At 39.1% G+C, this 20,581-nt stretch overlaps 1 protein-coding gene across 10 annotated transcripts in view; it reads right to left on the reverse strand.

The window, feature by feature from the left end:
- Nucleotides 1-20,581, reverse strand: part of LOC102289481 (protein shisa-6) — an 80,770-nt gene that overhangs the window by 17,565 nt on the left and 42,624 nt on the right. For 5 of the 10 annotated variants that reach the window (XM_005923742.2, XM_042221671.1, XM_005923745.2 and 2 more), the window contains one exon: nucleotides 7,357-7,395. The exons of the other annotated variants lie outside the window; for them this stretch is intronic. In XM_005923742.2, the coding sequence (XP_005923804.1) occupies nucleotides 7,357-7,395 (39 nt within the window). The remainder of the gene's footprint in view (nucleotides 1-7,356; nucleotides 7,396-20,581) is intronic. 10 annotated transcript variants of the gene reach the window in all.

A 20,581-nucleotide genomic window follows, 5' to 3' on the forward strand; every position in this document is an offset into this window, starting at 1 on the left:
CTAAACTTTTCAAGTTGCTTACAGTTCTCATATAATCACTCTGTGTTTATTGAAATGGTTGAGCGCTGCTGCAGGCTAATGAAATCAAATAATGCTTGAGTAGCTTACTGTTCAAGGTGATTTTTTTTTCTATGCTAACATAGATGCTATGCTATGCTAACAGCTAATCAAAAGTTGTGTTCGCTTGCCGTGTAATTTGCTATGACGAACATACCCAAACATACCCATTTAGCCTGTTTTTGAAGATTCTCACCCGCCCTCTGCTCCAGCTTTGTCCCTGTGTATTTCTAACCCTCTCTTCCTATTTTTCACATCATCCGTTCACCCTCATGTGTCTACCAGTTTTCCTATCTTACATCATTTTTTCGATTTCCTCGCATCTCTGTTGGATTAGTTTTCTCCTCAGCTAGATTTGTACAGCATGTTTTGATTTATCCTTTTTTTTTTAGTTTGGCAAATAGATTTTTTTGTCATCCTGAGATTTTGTCCAACATTTGGATCCATTTCTCACCATATGTATGTCCAGAAATCAAATCCAGATAAATTACAGTTAATACCCAGTGAAATATTCATTAATCCTACAAGACTTTAACCATAGCTTATGATGCCACGATTCCAAAGTTTTCCAAACCTTAACTCTAATGGAGTTCTGAATTGAGGAATCATTTTGCTCATCCAGTATTCTAGCCTGCCAGTAAGGGCTGTGCATACTGCCTGTCTCATTAGCATGAAACTTGAGCTGTTGCCCTTACAAGAATGCATTATTTAAAATCTGCTGAGGAATGGGAGATTTCATAGTAACACATCAGATGCTCTTCACTACCATTAACCAAATGAGGGAAGAGACTGTATTTTCAAAAAAAAAAAAAAATGCTTGCTATCACTCCACTGGTGAACGTGCATCAATCAGCCACAACATTAACACCTGTCTAAGATTGCACAGGTTCCCCTCACTGCATCAAAACATCTCCTATCCACCAAGTCCTGGACAGGTGGGACTCTTCGGTCCTCTTAGTTAGGGTGGGGACTCAGTGGAATAGGTTTGTTCTGGGGCAAACAGCAAATCCTTAGATGGAATGTAGCGCTGGAACTTTTAAGGCATGGTGAACTTTTTTCAGGTAATTTCTAAAGTAATTTTGCTTTGTGGTTGGTTGGCAGTAATGTTTAGATGTGTAGTCCTTGAGAAAGTAGTACACAATGTACAAAAATACTTTGATCCTAGCAGAATGTTGAATTGTAATAAGATCAGTGTTGGGGAGTAACATAATAAGCATGACAATATATTAGGTAATCCAAAGTATTCAGAATATGTTACTCACATTAAGTAAATTAACAGAATACATTACAAACGACATTTTGGGGCATGTATTCTGTAATCTGTAGTGGAATACATTTTAAAAGTAACCTTTCCAACACTGAATGAGATAATCACTGCTGTTTAATTCACCTGTTCGTAGTTTTAATGCTGCAGGTTTGAGAAACTGAGAACTCATCTGCAGCTTTTTGGTGGTGCAATACCTTACAGAAAGCTGGCTTATACAAACGTGTACCATCAAAAGACAACTTTAGCTTGTATAACACAGAGAAGATATTTACTTTTTTTGTTGTGTTCTTCTTGCAAAACAAAACATATCCCTTTAGATTGTTTGTATGATTTTTAAGTGTATTTGCTAGTTTGGTATCTTTGGAAAAAACAAAGCATGAGCTGATTATCATAGAAATCCTGGTGGTCAAAGACAGACTTCAAGACACTGATTTTAAAGCTGCTCATGCACAACTTAATGGAACCCCAAAGGCCTAGTATTTCTGAATAACAAGGAGGAGGAGGGAGGAAAGCAAGCACAGTGAGGCAGAAATACAGTGAGCAAAGGATAAAGTGAGACACAGAGTAGATAAGAGAAGGAGAAAGTATGAAAAAGGAGGACGTGCTGGGGTGCTGGGATGAAAAGTAAATGGCCCAGTGACCACAAGGCATCCCTCCACCTCTTCCCTCTGACTCCAAAGCACCCACCCTAGTTCTATTAGAAAGCCATCTTCAGCTTTCTGCTCCACTCTCCTCACGACACCCCTTTTTAAAACCAGCAGCCCTGCCATCCCATTAGCCTTAGCTAGAGCAGCTACCAGCATTATAAAAGGCCCAGAGGAGATGGAGGTGGTGACAGTGGGGTTACACTGTGCATGCGTGTATCTATGCACCAGAATCTGTGCAGAATGAGTGTGACAGATATGCAGTATATGTCCCATTGGCTCAGCTGACAGCCCAGTGGCACCAACATGTCCCTTCCCTTCCTCTCGCAGCAAAGGTAGACGAAAGGAAAGCCACCATGGGCTTGACATTTACCAACTGACAAAGACTGTTCACATTTAATCGCTAAATGTTAACTGCCATAATAGCCCTACTTCACTCAGTAAGTAAGGGACAAAGCTTCAGGCCCCACCTCCTCTCTGATTTCACTGAAAGAGCAGGAGGCTTAACTCTGACCCAATTGCAATCCTAGTGATAATGCTTATAAGTTATATTTATAGCTCTTTCACCCCATCTAATTTTAGCCCTCAGTGCTCATTCTTAACTGAGTGGCTCTTATCTGTCAAACACAATTTTAAGCGACAAAAGGCTTAGACTAAATATTTGACTTTAAGGCCATAACAAAAACAATGAGAACAGAAATTTCAGCAGAAAGGAAAAAGACTTTGTACAGCATTACTTTGCAGTATCAGCAAAACACATGTCAAATTAAAGAAAGCGCAGGGAACTTGTTTGCAAATAAAACTCTGTAATAAATACTCAACTATAACATCACATTGACATCATGTTAATTAATATGACGGGATTTCCTTTGGAGAAAATTATGACCATCCTAAATGTAGCTGTTTTAATTCTCGTGCCTGACAACAGCGTGGTGTTATGTACTGGCAGAAAGAGCGGCGATGATGAACAGTATATGCAAAGGCAATGGAAACAAGACTGAAAATAATGAGCTAACGGCATACGGGTTGATAATTCAGCACCGAAGTTTGCCATTAACAAATCCAACAGCTCTCACACAACCAAGGTTTTCTGAAACCTTGTTGCTGTCTTTTTCAGCCACTTGAGACTAAACTCTGGAATTCATATCATAGATATATTTGATATGCTATGGCCTTGCAAAGATATGACAAACATATTCACACACAGTTCTGTAATTTCTCAGTCAAACTTCACTATGTTAGATCTTTATATGAATTTTAATCTTAGACTATGAAAACCTGAGTTAATACAAAAAACAGTTTTTAAATGAGGATTTCATTTATCAAAGGAAACAACCATCCAGACCCACCCGGCCCTGTGTGGATAAGTATTTTCTAATTGTACCATCATGTAATTCAACAGCATTTCATAAGAAGAACATCATGCCAATAGTCAAACATTGTGGTGGTATTGTGAGGGTCTGTTGATGCTTCTTTGCTTCAGGACCTCGACAACTTGCTGTAATTTAGGGAACCATGAATTCTGCTTTCTATCGGAAAATTCTGAAGGAGAAAGTCGGCTGAGCGCACTTGGGTTATGCAGCAGAGCAATGATTTGACAAACACCAGTAAATCCACCTCTTAATGGCTCACTCTTTATTTGACTGTTCACTATGCCACTGTGTTCACCAGCTAGCAGGTGTGGAATGTATTGTTAACTTTACTTTGTACATATAGCTACTTTCTGATGACTTTAGACTATGAAAGAATCTTATTCCACAAGTAGGAAAGCAGTAGCCATACAGCCTATATTAGTCAGTCATAAACAACACAGGACACCAATTATATATCCTTCTTAGGGTGTGAGACAAATGATTTTTACATTTAGGTGGGAAACTGGATTCCTGGAATCTCTAAAAATCTGTTTGGGTTTTTTTTACAATGGCCTGAAATACCAAAGAAAGGATTTGCCAGACATTAGTGAAAGGAGAACAGAGGGAGAAGCAGGTAATGACTAAAATAAAGTGCAGCTCTACACAGCTAGTAAAAACGATTGAATTACAGGTCAGTTTCACAAAACAAGTTCTAAACAAAACCATGTAGTAACACACTATCTTTTTCTCATCCGTATGCTGTACTTGTCACTGGCTTTAAAAATCAGATGAAAGGTTTGGATCGTATTTTAAATTATTTTATTGATTTTTCACAGCAGCGAGTTCGATTACATACATTAATGAAAATTTTAAAAATTACAGTAACTGGAGCGGTTTCCTGTCTGTATACTTTTAGTATTACAGACACAGTGTATTGCTACATGGTCAAGGTTGCGGACTGATCTCTACCTCATGTCTGTTAATGAGTGTTTTGAATTGTTGGAAGCTAATAGCTGCACAGAAATACTCAGATTTTATTATGCATTCATAGATAAATACATTAACAAAGAGGGTTGCTACTATGTTCTTCCAAGTGCAGTAAAATCCAAATACAACACAGACTGTGTCTATCCACAGCACCAGTAAGTATCGCTCTTTATCTCATAACTCACAATCACCCCCAAGACACCAAAGGCCAAGCAGTTACTTGACAATTCACTGCCTCTGCTGCTTGACAAATGTGCCATGATAGTCTCAGCAGGGAAGGGGAAGGGCAAGAGGTTGAGATGGACTTCATACCCAGTTCATTTTGAAATGTGATAGACAGTGAACCCACTGTGGACTGTGACCCCAAGTGTTAAAAGGCAATAAGGCATCCGTTTTATTGAAGTGGTGTGTCATGATGTTCCTACAAAGCTTGCATGGTTACACTCGGTTCTCTCGCCACAAAGCCACAGTGGCTCCCTGGGTTTAAAGATAATCTTTCTTGAAAATCAAACAGTGTAACAATATGCCGTTTTCATCGCTTGGCGCACTGTAGGAATAATACCTCAGCAGAAAAGAATCAGTTTCTTCTGCTTCACAGTTGATCGACATACCAACCGACTCCTTTTGCAGGCTGTTGAAAAGCAGACTTCCTTTGGGAGGAGGCGGAGGGCGAAGAAGAGGTAGAGGAGGAAGAGGAGGGTCCGTATATCGTAAGCAAGAATAAGGACAGATTTATCTGATGTCTTCTTAAAATTAAAAAAGTAACATCATCAAAACTGCCTTTATCCATGCCTTCATAGACCAGCCCTCCTCTCCACTGAGACGGACAGAATCGAAGAGCACGTACACCATAGAGGTTAGGACATTCAATTCAGTAAAGAGGACAACACATAGAAAGTGAAACATTTCAAAACATACAGTCCAAAGGGCAGGAATTAGAACACAAGCGTGAAACAAGACCAGTTGGGTTTTAATGCACAGCACAATTAAAAAAAAAAAAAAGTCATATAATGTGGGCCAGCTTCAACAAACATCAGGAGGTACAGAATATTCTTGTTTATAAAAAGTCTGTCCTAGTTTGGTTAGCTTTTAAAAATATATATTTTTAAATAAGTAGGCTGAAACTTTTTTAGTGCAAATCTCCTCTTTACAGTGTTTTCTTATAGGCAAGCCCACATTACCACACCAGTGACCTAAACAGAACTAGATAGGGGTGTTACGGTACATACATATAGCCTGTTACAGGGCATTGGGTTCAGTTTGCCTTTAAATTAGCGTAAGACTAATTAAGTCTATATTTTAATGCAAAGGAAACTTGTTATCTCAAGTTAGATGGTCCCATCTGCAGAGCTTTAACAGATCGCCACTTTTGTCCAACAACATACTAATGTATGTATTAGCCCCTGGATGTATAAGAGGCACCACCTGGCTATCATTCAAAATGACAAAAACTGGACACAGACTAGTGCACCACATTCACTGAGTCTACCAAATATGTGGAACCAAAGATTGGATGAAGAAAGGTAGAGCTAGGGTAAAAAAAACCCACACCTCCCCTTTTCAGTTCTCAGGTTTTACATATCAGGACAACCTAAAACATTATCTGGTCCTACTCATTAATCTGATTAGGTTTATTAGTTTGTTTCCAAACAATCTGTCCATGAATCCAAAGTTCTGTAATGGAGTGATGATGAAATGGACATCCAGGGAAAATGCATCCCAAAATAAAATTGACAAGTTTGCAGAGGAATTACAAAAACTTACATCCTGGATCTATAAACTTCAGTAAGCACGTTAAAGTTCAGGACAATACAATTAGAAAAAAACTGAACAAGTATGACATGTTTTGGAAAGGTTGCCAGTAATTAGCCACTTCTCTTTAAAAGAAACATCATTGCATGACATACCAACTATCTAACACGGTGGCGGATCTTGGGATACAGACTCAGTGCTGTGTACCAACTTATTCTAGAGTTAAATGTCTCACAGGTAACATAAGGTAATGAAACAGGACAATGATTCCAAGCATACTGGCAAATCTATTTAAAAAATGGGAAAAAAAATAATAATCAAGGCACTGCAATGGCCCAGTCAGTCCAGATCTCAGCCTATTTGAAATGCTGTGGCATGACCTTGACATGAGAGCTGTGTATAAACAAATCTCTGCAAACCTCAATGAAGAGACTGACAAAGCCTTAAAGGAAATGATTAATTTAAGTTATTCCTAATAAAAATGATTCTACAAGCTACTGAATCATTGGGCGCACTTAGTTTTTCCCTCAGTGCTTCTACATTTTGCTTTTATATTTCTTAAATAATGACTTGATATATTTTTTTGTTCATCTCTCATTTTTTGTGATGTCCTGATATGTAAAACCTTGGAATTGAAAAAAAGAGGTATATTTTTCTTTTAACCATGACTTAACTATTTTAGGTTTTTAGAGACCAGTTAGCGGCTGCATGACAACCAAAATGTGTTGGAGGCAACCTTACAGACATGACTGGAGGCATACTTCAAGGAAAAACCACCAGTGATCAAGCTGATTCAAAAGTGCCAGTTATTTGGTTGTTTCGTATTATAGCTTTGGACAAAACCAGGTTGGCTATTTCCTCATAAATCTGTTTTTTCTGCTGCTTCAGGCTTGGAAAAATATTCTTTGCAGAAGGGTGACATAGCATGTTTGTCTTTATTATGCACAACTTCAACTTGTTTTAACATTGCATAGACTTTTAACCATACTAATTATTTTTGTGTACCGTTTCACCCCTAAAAATAGCACACAAATGAACCAGACTACACATGTGCACTTGTCACATAGACAGAAAAGCTAAATGTAAAGTAGGAGGTTATATACTGAGTATACAAATAGAGATCAATGGGAAGGCACTTCACTACAATTAACACTCCAGGTATAAGCTGCCTCCAAACACGCAGGAAGTTGATATTATCTTATATTATCTGTATAAATCTTTAACAGGTTCATAAAGCAAATGTAAAATAAGTGGCTAGAGGCAGCTTTAACCTTTAACAAAGAATAGCCATCCCTACCATGGTGACTCTGGGAGCGGACCGGCCAATGTTTTTCTCCTAGAAAACAGAACCAAGTGATTAGATTCTGCCACTTGGATGGTTATAGAACATGATCACACTGAATAACTGGCAGTTATTGTTTTTGCATGTGGTTAAATTTACAATAGTCTTGTTCAGAGGTGAAAACAACCATTTTGCTGTTATTCTACATGCCAAAATTCAGCCTCACTGAAGCGTAGTAGCTTCACTCATGACAAACATGTCTTTTATAGTGGTTACAGGCAAAATGTTACCAAAAGTGAGGACATTTTTTGTGCACTGATACTGATTGTTTATTAAAGGTTAATATTTTTCTTCCCATCTGCTAGTGTCTGATTCTACCTGACACCATGACACAAAGCATCAAGTCACCTCTCTCTCCACTCAAAAATTCAGACACACATTGCATTCCTCTTAATGTAGGGGAGAGACAGAGAGGGTTTCAAGATGAAGAGAGAATTGGGGTAAAAGAGGAGACAAAGAGGCTAATGAGTAGAAAGGAAGAGATGTAAAAGTCACTGTTGTTCCGCACACCCTAACACCGCAGGGCTCCAGCCGTGCAGCACTTTGATCCATCATCATCGATTTAACATCAGCTTCTCATCGTGGCTGCCTCCCACACAACAACACGCAGCTACAAGGATATTTTCCCCAACTCTGTGTCTACATGGTGTGCATGCCAGTTCTGACCTTAAACCCAACGACTCTATAATACATTCATGACAAAAGGTGGGGGTGTTATTTTACTGCGGATATACTGATGAGCATGAATTGCAGATTTAAGTGTAGTTATACATATACATTAAGTGGTTTATGTGAAATCCCCTGTGAGAGAAATCTGCAAACACTACACCTCAGTAATGAAATGCTAAAGTACACATACCCAACAGAGTGAAGACACATGGACACACTAGTGTGCTCACTGTAGTGTATAGCCTACTGGGTCTTTCCTGTCTCCCTTATATATTGTAAAGAACCACCCATAGCAGAGAAATCAGATCATTTTATCTGACGCTTTATATAGTAAAACTACTTAAAATATGGTTCAGAACTAAGCTAGTAATAGGTATTTTAACTGTGGACACACTATTGCTCCAAAAACATGCTCCTGTAACAGTGAGAGCAACAAAGCTCATGGTTACCAGCGGCTGCCAAAATGCGATCTGGCTACACCATTAAATATGTTATATTCAATTTAATGGTGGGAGTGAAAGAAAAAAAAGCATAATGTATGCCAAAGCTTTCCTTTTTTTATTTCAATTTTCAAAGTGAAGAACTGCATGCAGCTGCAGGCGGTGGACCGAAAAACTGTGTGTTTGCTCAGCTACGAATAAACAGACGGACAGACAGCAGTTTAGTGTGTCATTTTAATAGTTAATTAATTATTTGTTACTATCATTGTAGTAGTAAATTCATATATTGATTGTATCATTTTATTGATTTTGAGCTGATTCTATATCTAAACAAAGTGCTTTAACTTTTTTGACTTATTAAGCTGAAATAGAAACAACATACAGCAGCTTGGAATTGCCTGCAGCTGAAAAAATAATGAGCTCATATCTTCCAAAAATACGAGGAAAAAACAAACTAATTAGAGCAAACATCTGTCATAAATATTTGGTGGAGAGGTAGGGCAATACACTAACAAATATTAAGATGGGTTGTATTGAAAGAAAAGCTGAGTCATGTATCTTTTTCATTTGAATCTTTTGACATATATATTTGAATGTGCTCATTATCATATCAGTAGCTGAGCTGCTGTAGAGTGTTATTGATGAGTAGTTCATGATAACCTCTTCATCAGATTAGCTATGGTCACTTTGACCTCACGAGGTTGTGACCTTACAGGAGCAGTAAGACCACTGAAATCAAACCCTTGCTGTACCCTCTCAAGCAGTATGGGTGAAGACTCTTACAAGATGACCTTGAGTTTTATTCACATCAATAAATAATAAATGACTTGATAAATCTATAAGACATGTGATGCAAGGCTGACGTATTGATGGTTGCAGAGTGTTTCCCCCAGAGAACACGCTCAATGCACCTGATTGATGCCCTATGCTCGGTGAGGGGGATAATGAGGAGGATGTGGATGTATTCCTGCAGCATGGGAGCGTTGAGGACCTGCAGTGAAATCTATGCTCAGTTTAAAGCCTAGTAAAATGTGTAGCTTCCATAAACCTTCAGCTTTAGTAGCCACAGAATATATTTTCTTTTCTTTATTGGAGGTAATGCAGGCAATTCATCTCTTTGTGACCCTGCTGTAAGAGCTGCAAAAGACCAGCCCTATTTGTGGTTTCTCATGCCAGCCTGAGGGTTGATGCACATTTTTTAGAAGCAAATTGTGACAAGAAACCTTGATACCTGAGCATTAGTTACTGTTCTTCTGAGTCAGCATTATGCAGTGTATTTTATGATGTGTGCAGTGTTTTAGTCAACAGAAACTCATATTGTTGAAGACTGCTACAGGAAGATTCAGCATTTCCCTTCAGCGTTGCACAAGCAAACAACTGTCTCATTTCACAGTGTTGCCATGTAAAGCAGTCAGTTATTTTGCATTTTCTTAAAATACCGAGAGACCAGATAAATTAAAGGTTTCAAACTGCCCGTTAAGAAATTAGATCAATCAAAAGCTGGGTTACAAATATAAAAGCTCAACAGTATACGACATTAGATATGCTCCTTACATGGAATAAGATGGTTACACATACATACATTTATTGATGCTGGCTGTGGAAGCTGTAGAGAGAAGTGGGTGCACAGAGGAGACCTCCTTTCCTAGGAAAATCTCCTTGCCAGCACACCCACCATCAGAAGTGAACAATGTTTGCTCAAATTTTCAGCACAAGGTTGTTCTACAGGGCCGCAGCTGCATTTCCAGCCACCTATGCCCCTGTAGGCCCTGACATATCAGCAGGACTACCTGAAATCAACGATGTGGAGTCGGCCTGCTCAAATGTCAGCCCCAAACGTGGCATGTGTTCATAATAAACACAGACCCAAGGTGAGGGAAAAAGTATGAGCCAATAAAATGGGCAAAACTTGGCCCCCTGATATTTACTGAGAAGTTCATAATTCACAAATCTGTTTCCATCCAGCAATCAATGCTGTAAACATCACTGATAGTAATGAGCATTAACGAGCAACATGATGGGAATACTGACTTCAGGGGCTGCTGCCATACTGTGATGCATGTTGCAATAAAACTAAATGTTTTTTTATGACTACAAATTCCTCGCGTACTCTTGTATTTCATATTGACGCAAAACGTAGCATATGTTGGCCTAAAATCACATTAGCCATGTTTGCTGATAGTGGAGATGCAGCCTGGGAGCTGAACACACAGTCAAACAAAATGATTATTAATTCATCACAACAAATGGATCATTGTAATGAGCTAACTCGAAACCTTCAGCGTAACATGCAGAGCAGCTGTTGGGATGCCTCACTGGTTTACTGAGATGGAAGGAGCCTCCAATCACTTCAAGATCATTTAAAGCAAGCTACATATTTCCATAGTTCAGTCATAGGACTTGTCTTTAAAATGAATTACTTAATACAGCAGAAGAATGCAGTTAGAATTTGGGGCATATGATACCCTGTAAATAGAAATTCTTGTAGGGTCACATGATTAGCGGTCATGTGACTGCAAACTCTGCAATGCAGCATGGTCCATATACAGCTTGGTATTTGTTTTGGTTAAAAATCAAGTGTGTCTATCTTTGGTCTGTAAATAAAATGGTTTAATTTCAAAAATGTGCATTTTGTTTCTTCCCCACTTCCCCTGTTGTTGATTTCTTTCAATCAGCACCTCACTGAGTGATGCGCGCTCAGTTTGTTGCTTCGCTAATCTCAGCACATTAGCATGTTAACAAATCAAATTCCCTGAAGGAGTGAATCTCTGTACCTGTGGCAAAACACTGGGTGTAATATTATGTAGCGTACTGAATGTGTGATTTGTTTCACACCCCCAGACCCACACCCAATATACATCCACACACACACACACCGCCGCTCCCCTGCTGGATTGCTATCAGTCCCTGAGAAAGCTGCTTACATAACTACACTTCTAGCATCATCCCACGTCAGCCTCCATATCAGATGATAGCATCTTAAATGGCTATTTGACAATGTTGCATCTCAGTAGCAGTTTATGAAGACATGGCCACATATGAGTGTTTGTGTAAGGACGAGGGCGTGTAAGTGGTATAAAATAAGATGGTGTGTAATGAAAAGAAATAAACAGGGAGATTACTGAGATTGTTACACGGAGAAGGCTGAAGCCATTCGGCCAACTACAGTCCCGATTCATTTGTGTAGCAGCAGCTCATGCAGTTATTTAAGCCGTATTCATAGAGACTTGAAAATAACAATGTTAAATATTCATGCTTAACTGGTTCAGGGGTTGGGATTGTAAAGCATGAAAGCTGATCGTGACATGATTAACAAAAGCAGAGTACAAAGTTGTCAAGAGTTTACCCGTCTTCATGCAGGGGAAGAAAAAAAATCTTCATTAACTCTTCATCTCATACAGCTATCCCCCAAGCTCAGAAAGAGTGGGGTGAGCAAGCAAGGGAAAGATTAAGAGAGGGAGAGTGAGAGTAGAGATTCGATAAAGAAGAGTCTTATTTCAGTGCTTCGCACAGTGCTGGATGATCAAAGTAGAAAATGCTGTTTTAATTCCAAGGATCATATCTCATCTCCTGTCCACAAGCTCATTTTGGAGAACTATGCTGTAGGACAGAGGGCAAGAGAAGTAGCAGAAGCACAGGAGGCATCCAGCCAGATTACTACAGTATACTTTTTAGCACTGCTATATAACTAAAATTGCTTGACCTGTGACAGATGGTTTAAATAGTACTGTGTTTCCCAGTAATGCAACCCAGCATTGTCTTTCTATAAATTCTTCACCTACTTGATCCACATGAGACATCTTCTGTGTTTAACATTGATAGATAGATATTTTTTAAAGAATGGCATTGAAGGTATTTAATGAACTGACAATCAGCAGGGAAACTAAGCATATAAGCAGCACTCTGACTTCAGATATCCTCAAGACCAAAACTCATTAACGTTGCCGTAGTCTTGGCTGGCTTAAACTAAATGGCCTACTTGCATGCACACCTCCGGTACACTCCTATCTAAATACACAATTTAAATTCAATTCAGTTTTTATCAGGCCAAATCCCAACAACAGTCACCTCAAGGCATTCATATTGTAGGTAAAGACCCTACAATACAACAATGTCAAATCTTAAAATCGTGAAAAACCACATCCACTAAAAATGGATGAATAAAGAAGTTTTTTAGCTTCTGGGCTTGCTTCCACACCATGATTCTACTGCTCATTATTGTCATTACTTCATTGCTTAATCCTAAAATTCATTTGAGTTTACGTTTAATAATAATTAGTGTGTGATTTCTTATGTTATTAAGAAAAAAAGTGATTACAGTGATCTCTCAGGGATCTTTGGCCACTAAATTGTAATAAGTTAAGGTAAGAAATTCCAGCAAGGTGAGAAATTCCAGCAAGGTGTTCAGAAATGTTACATTCAGAAATTGGTTGAATGTGGGTGAAAAAATAACTGGTCTACATAAATGCACATGTGCACATATGCAAGTCAAGAATATAATGTTTCCAAAATAGATGTCGAACAATACAGACGTGTTAAAACCAAGTCTGGGTTTGAGAAGTGAACTCAGCGTGGAAATGCCTTCTTTCTAATGATCAGCATGAGAGAACTCTTCTGGTTACAATACAATTTCCTTCTGCATAGAAATTGTGGGCTGGTTTCAAGTCATAATGAATACATACCTATTTATATATGATTTGATAAAAGTTGTCTTATGAGTGAAAACATTCAGACGCTGTGTCTAATCACTCTGTTCTTCCATTGCTGGAAAAAAGCAGTAAGAACTGGTATACAAATATATCTACGTTTACAATGGCTAATGTCAAATGTCTCTGAGTATACAAGTAGAACTGAGTGCAATGGGTTAGTTTGGGTAGTATTTAATGCCCTCTTTTAACTGGTGCTCCAGCTTTAGCAGTTGATGCTTTCTTTACATCAAAATAAAAAAAATTACAATAAAATTCAAAGTAAAGATGAATTGTGACCAGATGACACCTGATGTCAGGCTCCACAGCAGTCACCTGTACTGAAGTGCGACCACTGTGAAAAACCCTTCCCACTTCTAGCAGCGCTTGAATTTCTAGACAGCGAGCAGACACCTGCACACACTGTGCACCCTGTCCATACATACTTCTCTAGTTCCCCATTCAACAACACAATCAGCCTCAGCAGGGTCTCCGGTCTCCAGTCAATACAGACAGTTAATTCTAAACTCATTAACAATGGAGCCATAACAATGGTGCACACAAAAGCAGAAGGTGTGGGTGGATCGTCTTTACACAAGAGGAAAAAAAGAAAAAGCTGGGTTTTTCATAATCAACTGTCAGTCATTTGCTAAGATAAAGGCTTCTTTAAGACTGCATAAGGGACGGAAGCCTACTGTTGCAATTCAATTACCATTCTGCTGGAGTTTTATAAAAGAAACATAAGGATGCGGTATCATGGCTATGACGGGTTTACTTCATGAATAGAAATGTGTTTCTGCAGAAGAAAAGAGGAAAGACTAGAATTAAAGCTTTGACACATTCATTGAAAGTTGTGCTTTTTCCTTTGGCCTCCTGGTTGAATAAGGAATGAAATATCAAAAAAAGATTTGTATGCGTATTAATGAGCCTTCTCTGTATGAGTGGAGACCTTCAGAGCCCTGTTGCTTGGCTTTTGATCATTTCTGACCATTTATCAGTCATTTTTCACCATTTGCGCCATTAAAATTTCAGAGGCTCCTCACATTCCTGGATGTGACAGAAAATGTGTCCTGCTTCAAAATCAGCCTGAAGCACAAAAGCAGACAGCACTTGACATGGTTTGCACAATTGGCTCCAGGCAAAGGGTGTGAGTGAGACAAATTTGAATATTGATTAAGGCTCTTTAATCCACCTAGGGACCTATTGGTATGTCAATCATTCTCCCAAATCTAGTAAAGCGTAGCAGTCTCAAGAGCAAAACAGTGGCCCAAGGACTCTGTTCTTTTCTGTTGTGTTTTAATTGCTGTTGGCACTGCATGCCGTGACTCATGGTAATGATTTAATGAAGTCATTGAGATTTAGTGAGCAGCCACAGGCTACAGAGCTCCAGCTGAGAATAGTGCACCGTTCAGCATGGCTTTATTAACATGTAAGAAAGATGCCACTGGTCACATCAGTTGTACCGATCACAGCAATTGTGATTCATTTGGTGGCGAGCGAGGAAAAGCTACACAAAAGGTTTTTATGGGACAGTATTTAGGATTCTTAGTATTTCATGTTTCTCACTGGGAAGTAAAACCTTGTCTCTTTTGCAGATTTTTGTTTTCAGTTCACACACAGTCTGCACCGCCTATAGAAAGTATGCATTCCCATCTATACTAGATGTGGCTTTTTGCTTTTCGACTCTCCCCAGGGTACTCAAAGCGCTCTATACAACATTCAACTGATCACTTTTCTTCTAATTTTTTTTTTTATAGCTTCTTAATTCATGCTTCAATGGACGCATCAGAGAGCAACTTGGGGTTTGTATCTTGCCCAAGGATACTTGCCATGCAAACTGGTGGAGCCAGGGCTTGAACCACTAACGTTCCAATCAGTAGATCACCTGCTCTACCTCCTGAGCTACAGCCACCCCACCCCCTTTTTTATCCACACTAGTGTAGTGATGGCATAATGAGCCTTTCTGCTGGTTGCATAGGCTGCAACTTTGGTCTAGACAAATATGAGGATACATTTGAGCATGTAGTAATTCTCTGATTAACTAATTTGTGCCACCTACAAGTCAAGATATAGAAGTTGGAAGAGCAATCATCGATTAATAATAGTATCCCAATAACTTTGGGAATTTCTGAACTAATTTTCAATTTGTTGTTTCTATTGAAATACTGAAAAAAATCTATTTTCTAACTTTTTGTGGAAATTCTACTTCAGGCAGTCAGGGGTGGTGCCCTGATCTTTTACGCAGAGTAATTATTAGGTTAAACACAGAGAACATGCTGTAATGGAATCACATCATATTATATACACCATATTTTTATATAGAAGATAAAGATGCTTACTTAGTGGGGACTCACAAATATATTAAAAGGCATCAAACAGGTAAGTGTGCGTTGGTCCCGTCGTTTAAGAGCCCCTTATTGAGTAGTCATGGGCCATACCAACCCTATTTTCCATGGCTGGATTAATAAAGACACATAAATACACATTAAAGTATTCAAAACAGCCACGGTGGTAGCTTCAAGAGCAGTTTAAATGGACTGGTACTTGCATAGGGCTTTTTTGCTGCAACTGGGCTCTCAAAACACCAAAACCTTATTTTAGTTCATAAATTACAAAATGAACATAATGTGTTTTTTAAATGCGACTCAAAACTAGTAATTGAACAAAGCTTACTGAGGTAACGGAGCAAAAGAGCAGTTTTCCTACTACTACAATAGTAGTCATCTCCTGCAGGAAAATTACAAAGAACACAGATTTCAGCATAAGCTTCATTTTTCAGACCAAGGAAAGTTTTTCAACTACTTGGTTCTGCTATTCTTTTCACAAATTCCACTGAATTTCAGCCCTGTTTTGCAAACTCCGCCAAGTCAAGTTCAAGATGCCATAATGAAATGCATTAGAAAAGCAGACTTGAATCAAAAGGACCCTTCCTTTTACATTCTTATTAGATTTATGTTATAGGAAGTGCCATGTTATGGGTTATTAAGCAGTTGAAGTGCAGCCTCCTCTAGATGACAACATGGCTATAGAACCAGCAGTCTGGTTTGACTTTGATCAACTCAAAAACACTTGTCTTGTTTGAAATCTTAAAAGAAAATACATTTACAATTATACACGCATTCAATAAAAGCCACCTAAATCATTTAAAAGTCACCGAGAAGCCCTGATGCCATTTTAATCAGTCATTAAGAAATGGAGAGAGCTTGGCACAGTTGCAAATTTGAGTAAGCAAGCGAGAAGGGGACTTCTAAGGAAGGACGCCAAGAAACAATATGTCATGGTCCTGGGCCATGTTGGCCCAGTATTCTTAGTTTTATGTATCTTTGTATTTCAGTTCCCTGTTTAGGCTCTGTTTCCTGAGTTGCCCTGTTGTGGTGTTCCCTGAGTGCGTTCCCTTTGTGACTCTCACCCCCTGTGTGCCCCTCTGTGTATCTGAGCCCTCGTCTCTCCTTATGTTTTATTCCATGTTTCCCCTGCCCGTTATGTCTAAGTTCTCCCCGTGCTCTCTCTCCCCCCTGTGTGCCCTCTCTGTATTTATGAGCCCTCGTCTCCCTTTGTGGTTGTTCCATGTTTCCCCAGCCCGTTATGTCTGTGTTTTTCCCCGTGCTCTCTCTCTGTCTGAACCTCTGTACTTCCTGTTTGACTCTGCCCGTCTCCCGTCAGTGTCTCGTTATGGTTATCTGTGTCAGCTGTGTTCCCCGTGTGTTCCCACTTTCCTCGTTAACCCTCTGTGTATTTCTGTCTGCGTCTCCCTCTGTTCGGCGTCGCGTTCTCCCTCATGCCGTGTGTGGTTCTCCCCGTGTCTTCCGGTATATGTTACTTTAGCTTTTCCCAGTTTAGTGTAGTTTTGCATTGCTTTTGTATCATCGTTATTGTTCATCACCTGTCAGCAATAAAGCTGCATTTTGAGTTTATCCCCCGTGTCTGTGAGTTTGCAATTTGGGTCCTCATCCTGCCTGCCACACGGCCGAATCATGACACAATAATTCTGAAAGAGCTTCAAGCTGTATCATTCAGAGTGAAGGGACTGTGCAGACAACAGCAGCTGAACCTTGTCCTTCACCAGAATCTGTGGTGTGGCAGAGTGCCAAAAAGAAAGCGCTCAAACTAAACTACGTGACGCGTCAGCTACAGTTTGTCAGATGACACACAGGAGACACAGCTGGAAGACCCGTTCATGCTCTGATGAGACTAAAGATTTACTTGACCATGACGGCAACTTCCTAATAGACGCATTGCATTTTTAGGCACTACGCACTTTAGTTATTATTTTATTACCCAAGTGTATCATGTAATAAAATTCAGCAAAGAAACCTTTTTGAGGGGGATAACTGAGCATGTTTACCTAGAATGAAAGAAAAGATTGTACTGGAGCACACTTTGTTTAAATAAATAATCATCTCTTAATCTTAACATCATGTCATGAAATGCTTTCGTTTGTACAACACTTAGTTTTCATTATAATTTCAGTTCAAAAGAGTTTTTTTCTAATTTCTAATGAGCAGTAAAACTTGAAAGATTCTAGATTCCAGCTAATCCTGAAAACAGGGGACTCATCCTGCAGCGAAACATGGGTAGAGAGTAAAGCAAGAGCAGGGATTTGAGGAATGGCATTCATATATTATTTCAAATTTCAAATTTGTCAGGTAATTGGTTAAAGTATCTGCTGGGCGATCAGTATTCTGCACAAGCAGCTGGGGTAACAAAAGTCTCAGTTGGAGGCAGGGGAAATGTCTGACAGAGCCTTCCTCCCATCTAATTAAGTAATAACCCTCACTCAGAGAAAACCAGAATAAGCCGTGAGGAAAATCTATAGAATTCATTTCCAGAGATGCAGCAGTAATTTGTTGCAAAATGATAAATATTGCATTTGTTAGATGCCCAAAACATAAATCATGAGACTCTATTATGGTGTGAAAGGCCAGGTTTGACATTCTTGGTCATGGCACATTAGCACTCATTGAAAGAAAATCTGCCTGTGTGGATTTCCTCTTCCTTGATGTCTCCGTCCGGTCTTCCCCGTGCTGTAGTAAATGTAGCAGCCCCTTTGCCAATTTTTGCATTCTCCATAATGGTTGGGGGAGGGGACGATCCCCACTGTGTGAAATTACGTCTGCACAGTCAAAATGACAACAAAACCAGCTTCAAATATGGCAGATGGGGAAAGACAACCAGTGAGTCTCTCCTGCTACCTCTTCATAGTGCAAGCCATCAACAAATCTGGGAAGCTGAGAACGCCTTGCTTGTTGCTTTTGTTTGCATGAAACATCAAACTCTCTGACAAATAGCTATTTGATGGTGTGCGAGCGAGCCATTTCTTTCTTCTGCCACTATTACTCTGCTGATATCGTGCGGGGAAACAAATTGAAAGATGAGTGAAGTGGAAAATGACTGTTGGTATATAACCAGTGAATCATTGTAATTATGCACCAGAGCTAAGCATGAAATGTTTACCCAGGGAGATGTTTGGAAAATGCGCAACATGTACATGTCAATATATGAAATACAATTGGTCTTTATGGGTGTGTTTAATTATCACATTCTGCAGCTCTAGAGCCACCACTCCTCCTCTGCCTTTAACAAAGCTTCATATTTCATGTTGGCATGCGTTTCAGTCAAATGAGAGTGAGTCAGGTTGATAGATCAGGCGTCTGCAGAGATGATGCATTTCTTCTGTGATTGCTTCCATAGCCATTACTCACAGCATAGGGTGATTAGTAGGCTGGCAGCTGACACCTCTGCTTCCGCGTGCATGAAGGAGCTATCTCATAGGAGGGTCCTGTTACCTCTGCCACAACACTGATCTTTGGGCTCAATCAATGGGCTAAAATAATGGATTAGGCACAATCCTATCAATCAGCCTGTCAGGGTGGAGGAAGTCATGAAGGACAAAGAGCAGCCGAGCTATTTATGTAAAAGGCGACAGGACTTTCTGAAATATCACTCAAACGTTGTCTCCCGGAAGTCATCGTGTTACCATTCATAGGTATTTTGGGAGGAACGTACTGTATCGGTGCTGACCTTTGTTTGCCTCTGCACACAGTGAGAGAAACAGCAACAGTCACAGAGTGTCGCCCTTTAACTGAGGTAACTCAGTCTTTGGCCGATCAATATTTTCTCACAGTCAGGTTTGAACAAGCATGTATAATGTTTACATTAATGAGAAAGCAAATTACATTGCCCAGTCCTAAATCCTATTGCAGAATCAATGTTTAACTCATCATCTATTAACATCAACTATCAACTGACACACAAATAGATGAGGTCAATATTGTCCTGATGTTACTAAAAGACAGTTTCCCATATAAAGGCAGCAAGCGGCCCCATTCAAATCTATGAAACAAAATGCGTTAATGCACACAGATTTGATTTTGATGTCAATAGATGGTTACATTTTAACAAGCGAAGAGCAGGAAGCTTATGAACTGCTACACACTGCATTAAAAGAGGGTTTTGGGCTGGGATTGGCTTTATAAATGTGATATAAGGAAGGGCTTTTCCAGGATATTTTAAATTGGGAGAGTAAAGACAGAATATTTCTGTTCTGAATATTCTTGTTTAATCAAAAATTCAAATCAGAAATATCAGAGGCCATATATCACATATAATGCTAGATTTAGATATAGTAGATATAATGCTAAATTTTTCAAATATCAGAAACATTGATTTGATATAAACACAGGGTAACTGGTTTCTTTAATGTAATGTAACTTATAATAATCATTTATTTCCTTTATTTGTAGATTAATAGATATGTCGTTTTAGTTGTAGCATTCTAGATCATCATTTATGTTTGGAAGCACCACTGAACGACGCAGGAAATCATTCCTGCCTGTGGCCATCTCTCTGTACAACTCATCCACTTAACACACTGTATACTGCAACAGCTACACCCTTTTTGCAAGTGTTCTTCCTTTTTCAGCTATTTATTAATAAGTGACCTTTATGTATATATATCCTTGTATATATTGTGCTATTCTTAGTTAGTGTATTGTCTATCTTCGTTAATGGTTGTTTATAATGGAGTACTGTAACAAAAAAGAATTTCCCCTAGGGATCAATAAAGTATTCTGATTCTGATGTACACTTGTGCAAATAGTTACAATTTTGATTGCATTTTTGGGTTTGAAAAAGGATTTTACAGAGTGCGAAACACAATATTTACGACCAAATACAATAAAAACAAAGCAGCATAACACAGAAGCACTTAAATAATATATCAGGGAAGGCGCAGTGCCTGACATATCTGGAGACATGGCTTCCTAATCAAACACATGCATGTTAGTTTAGCTGTGATTCTCAATTGGCCGTAACCATCAATCCATCCATCTTCATCCGCTTTATCCGAGGCCGGGTCGCGGGGGCAGCAGCCTAAGCAAAGAGGCC

This window comes from Haplochromis burtoni, unplaced genomic scaffold (assembly GCF_018398535.1).
Source record: "Haplochromis burtoni strain Fernald_Lab_line unplaced genomic scaffold, NCSU_Asbu1 Contig_71, whole genome shotgun sequence".
Taxonomy (NCBI): Eukaryota; Metazoa; Chordata; class Actinopteri; order Cichliformes; family Cichlidae; genus Haplochromis; species Haplochromis burtoni.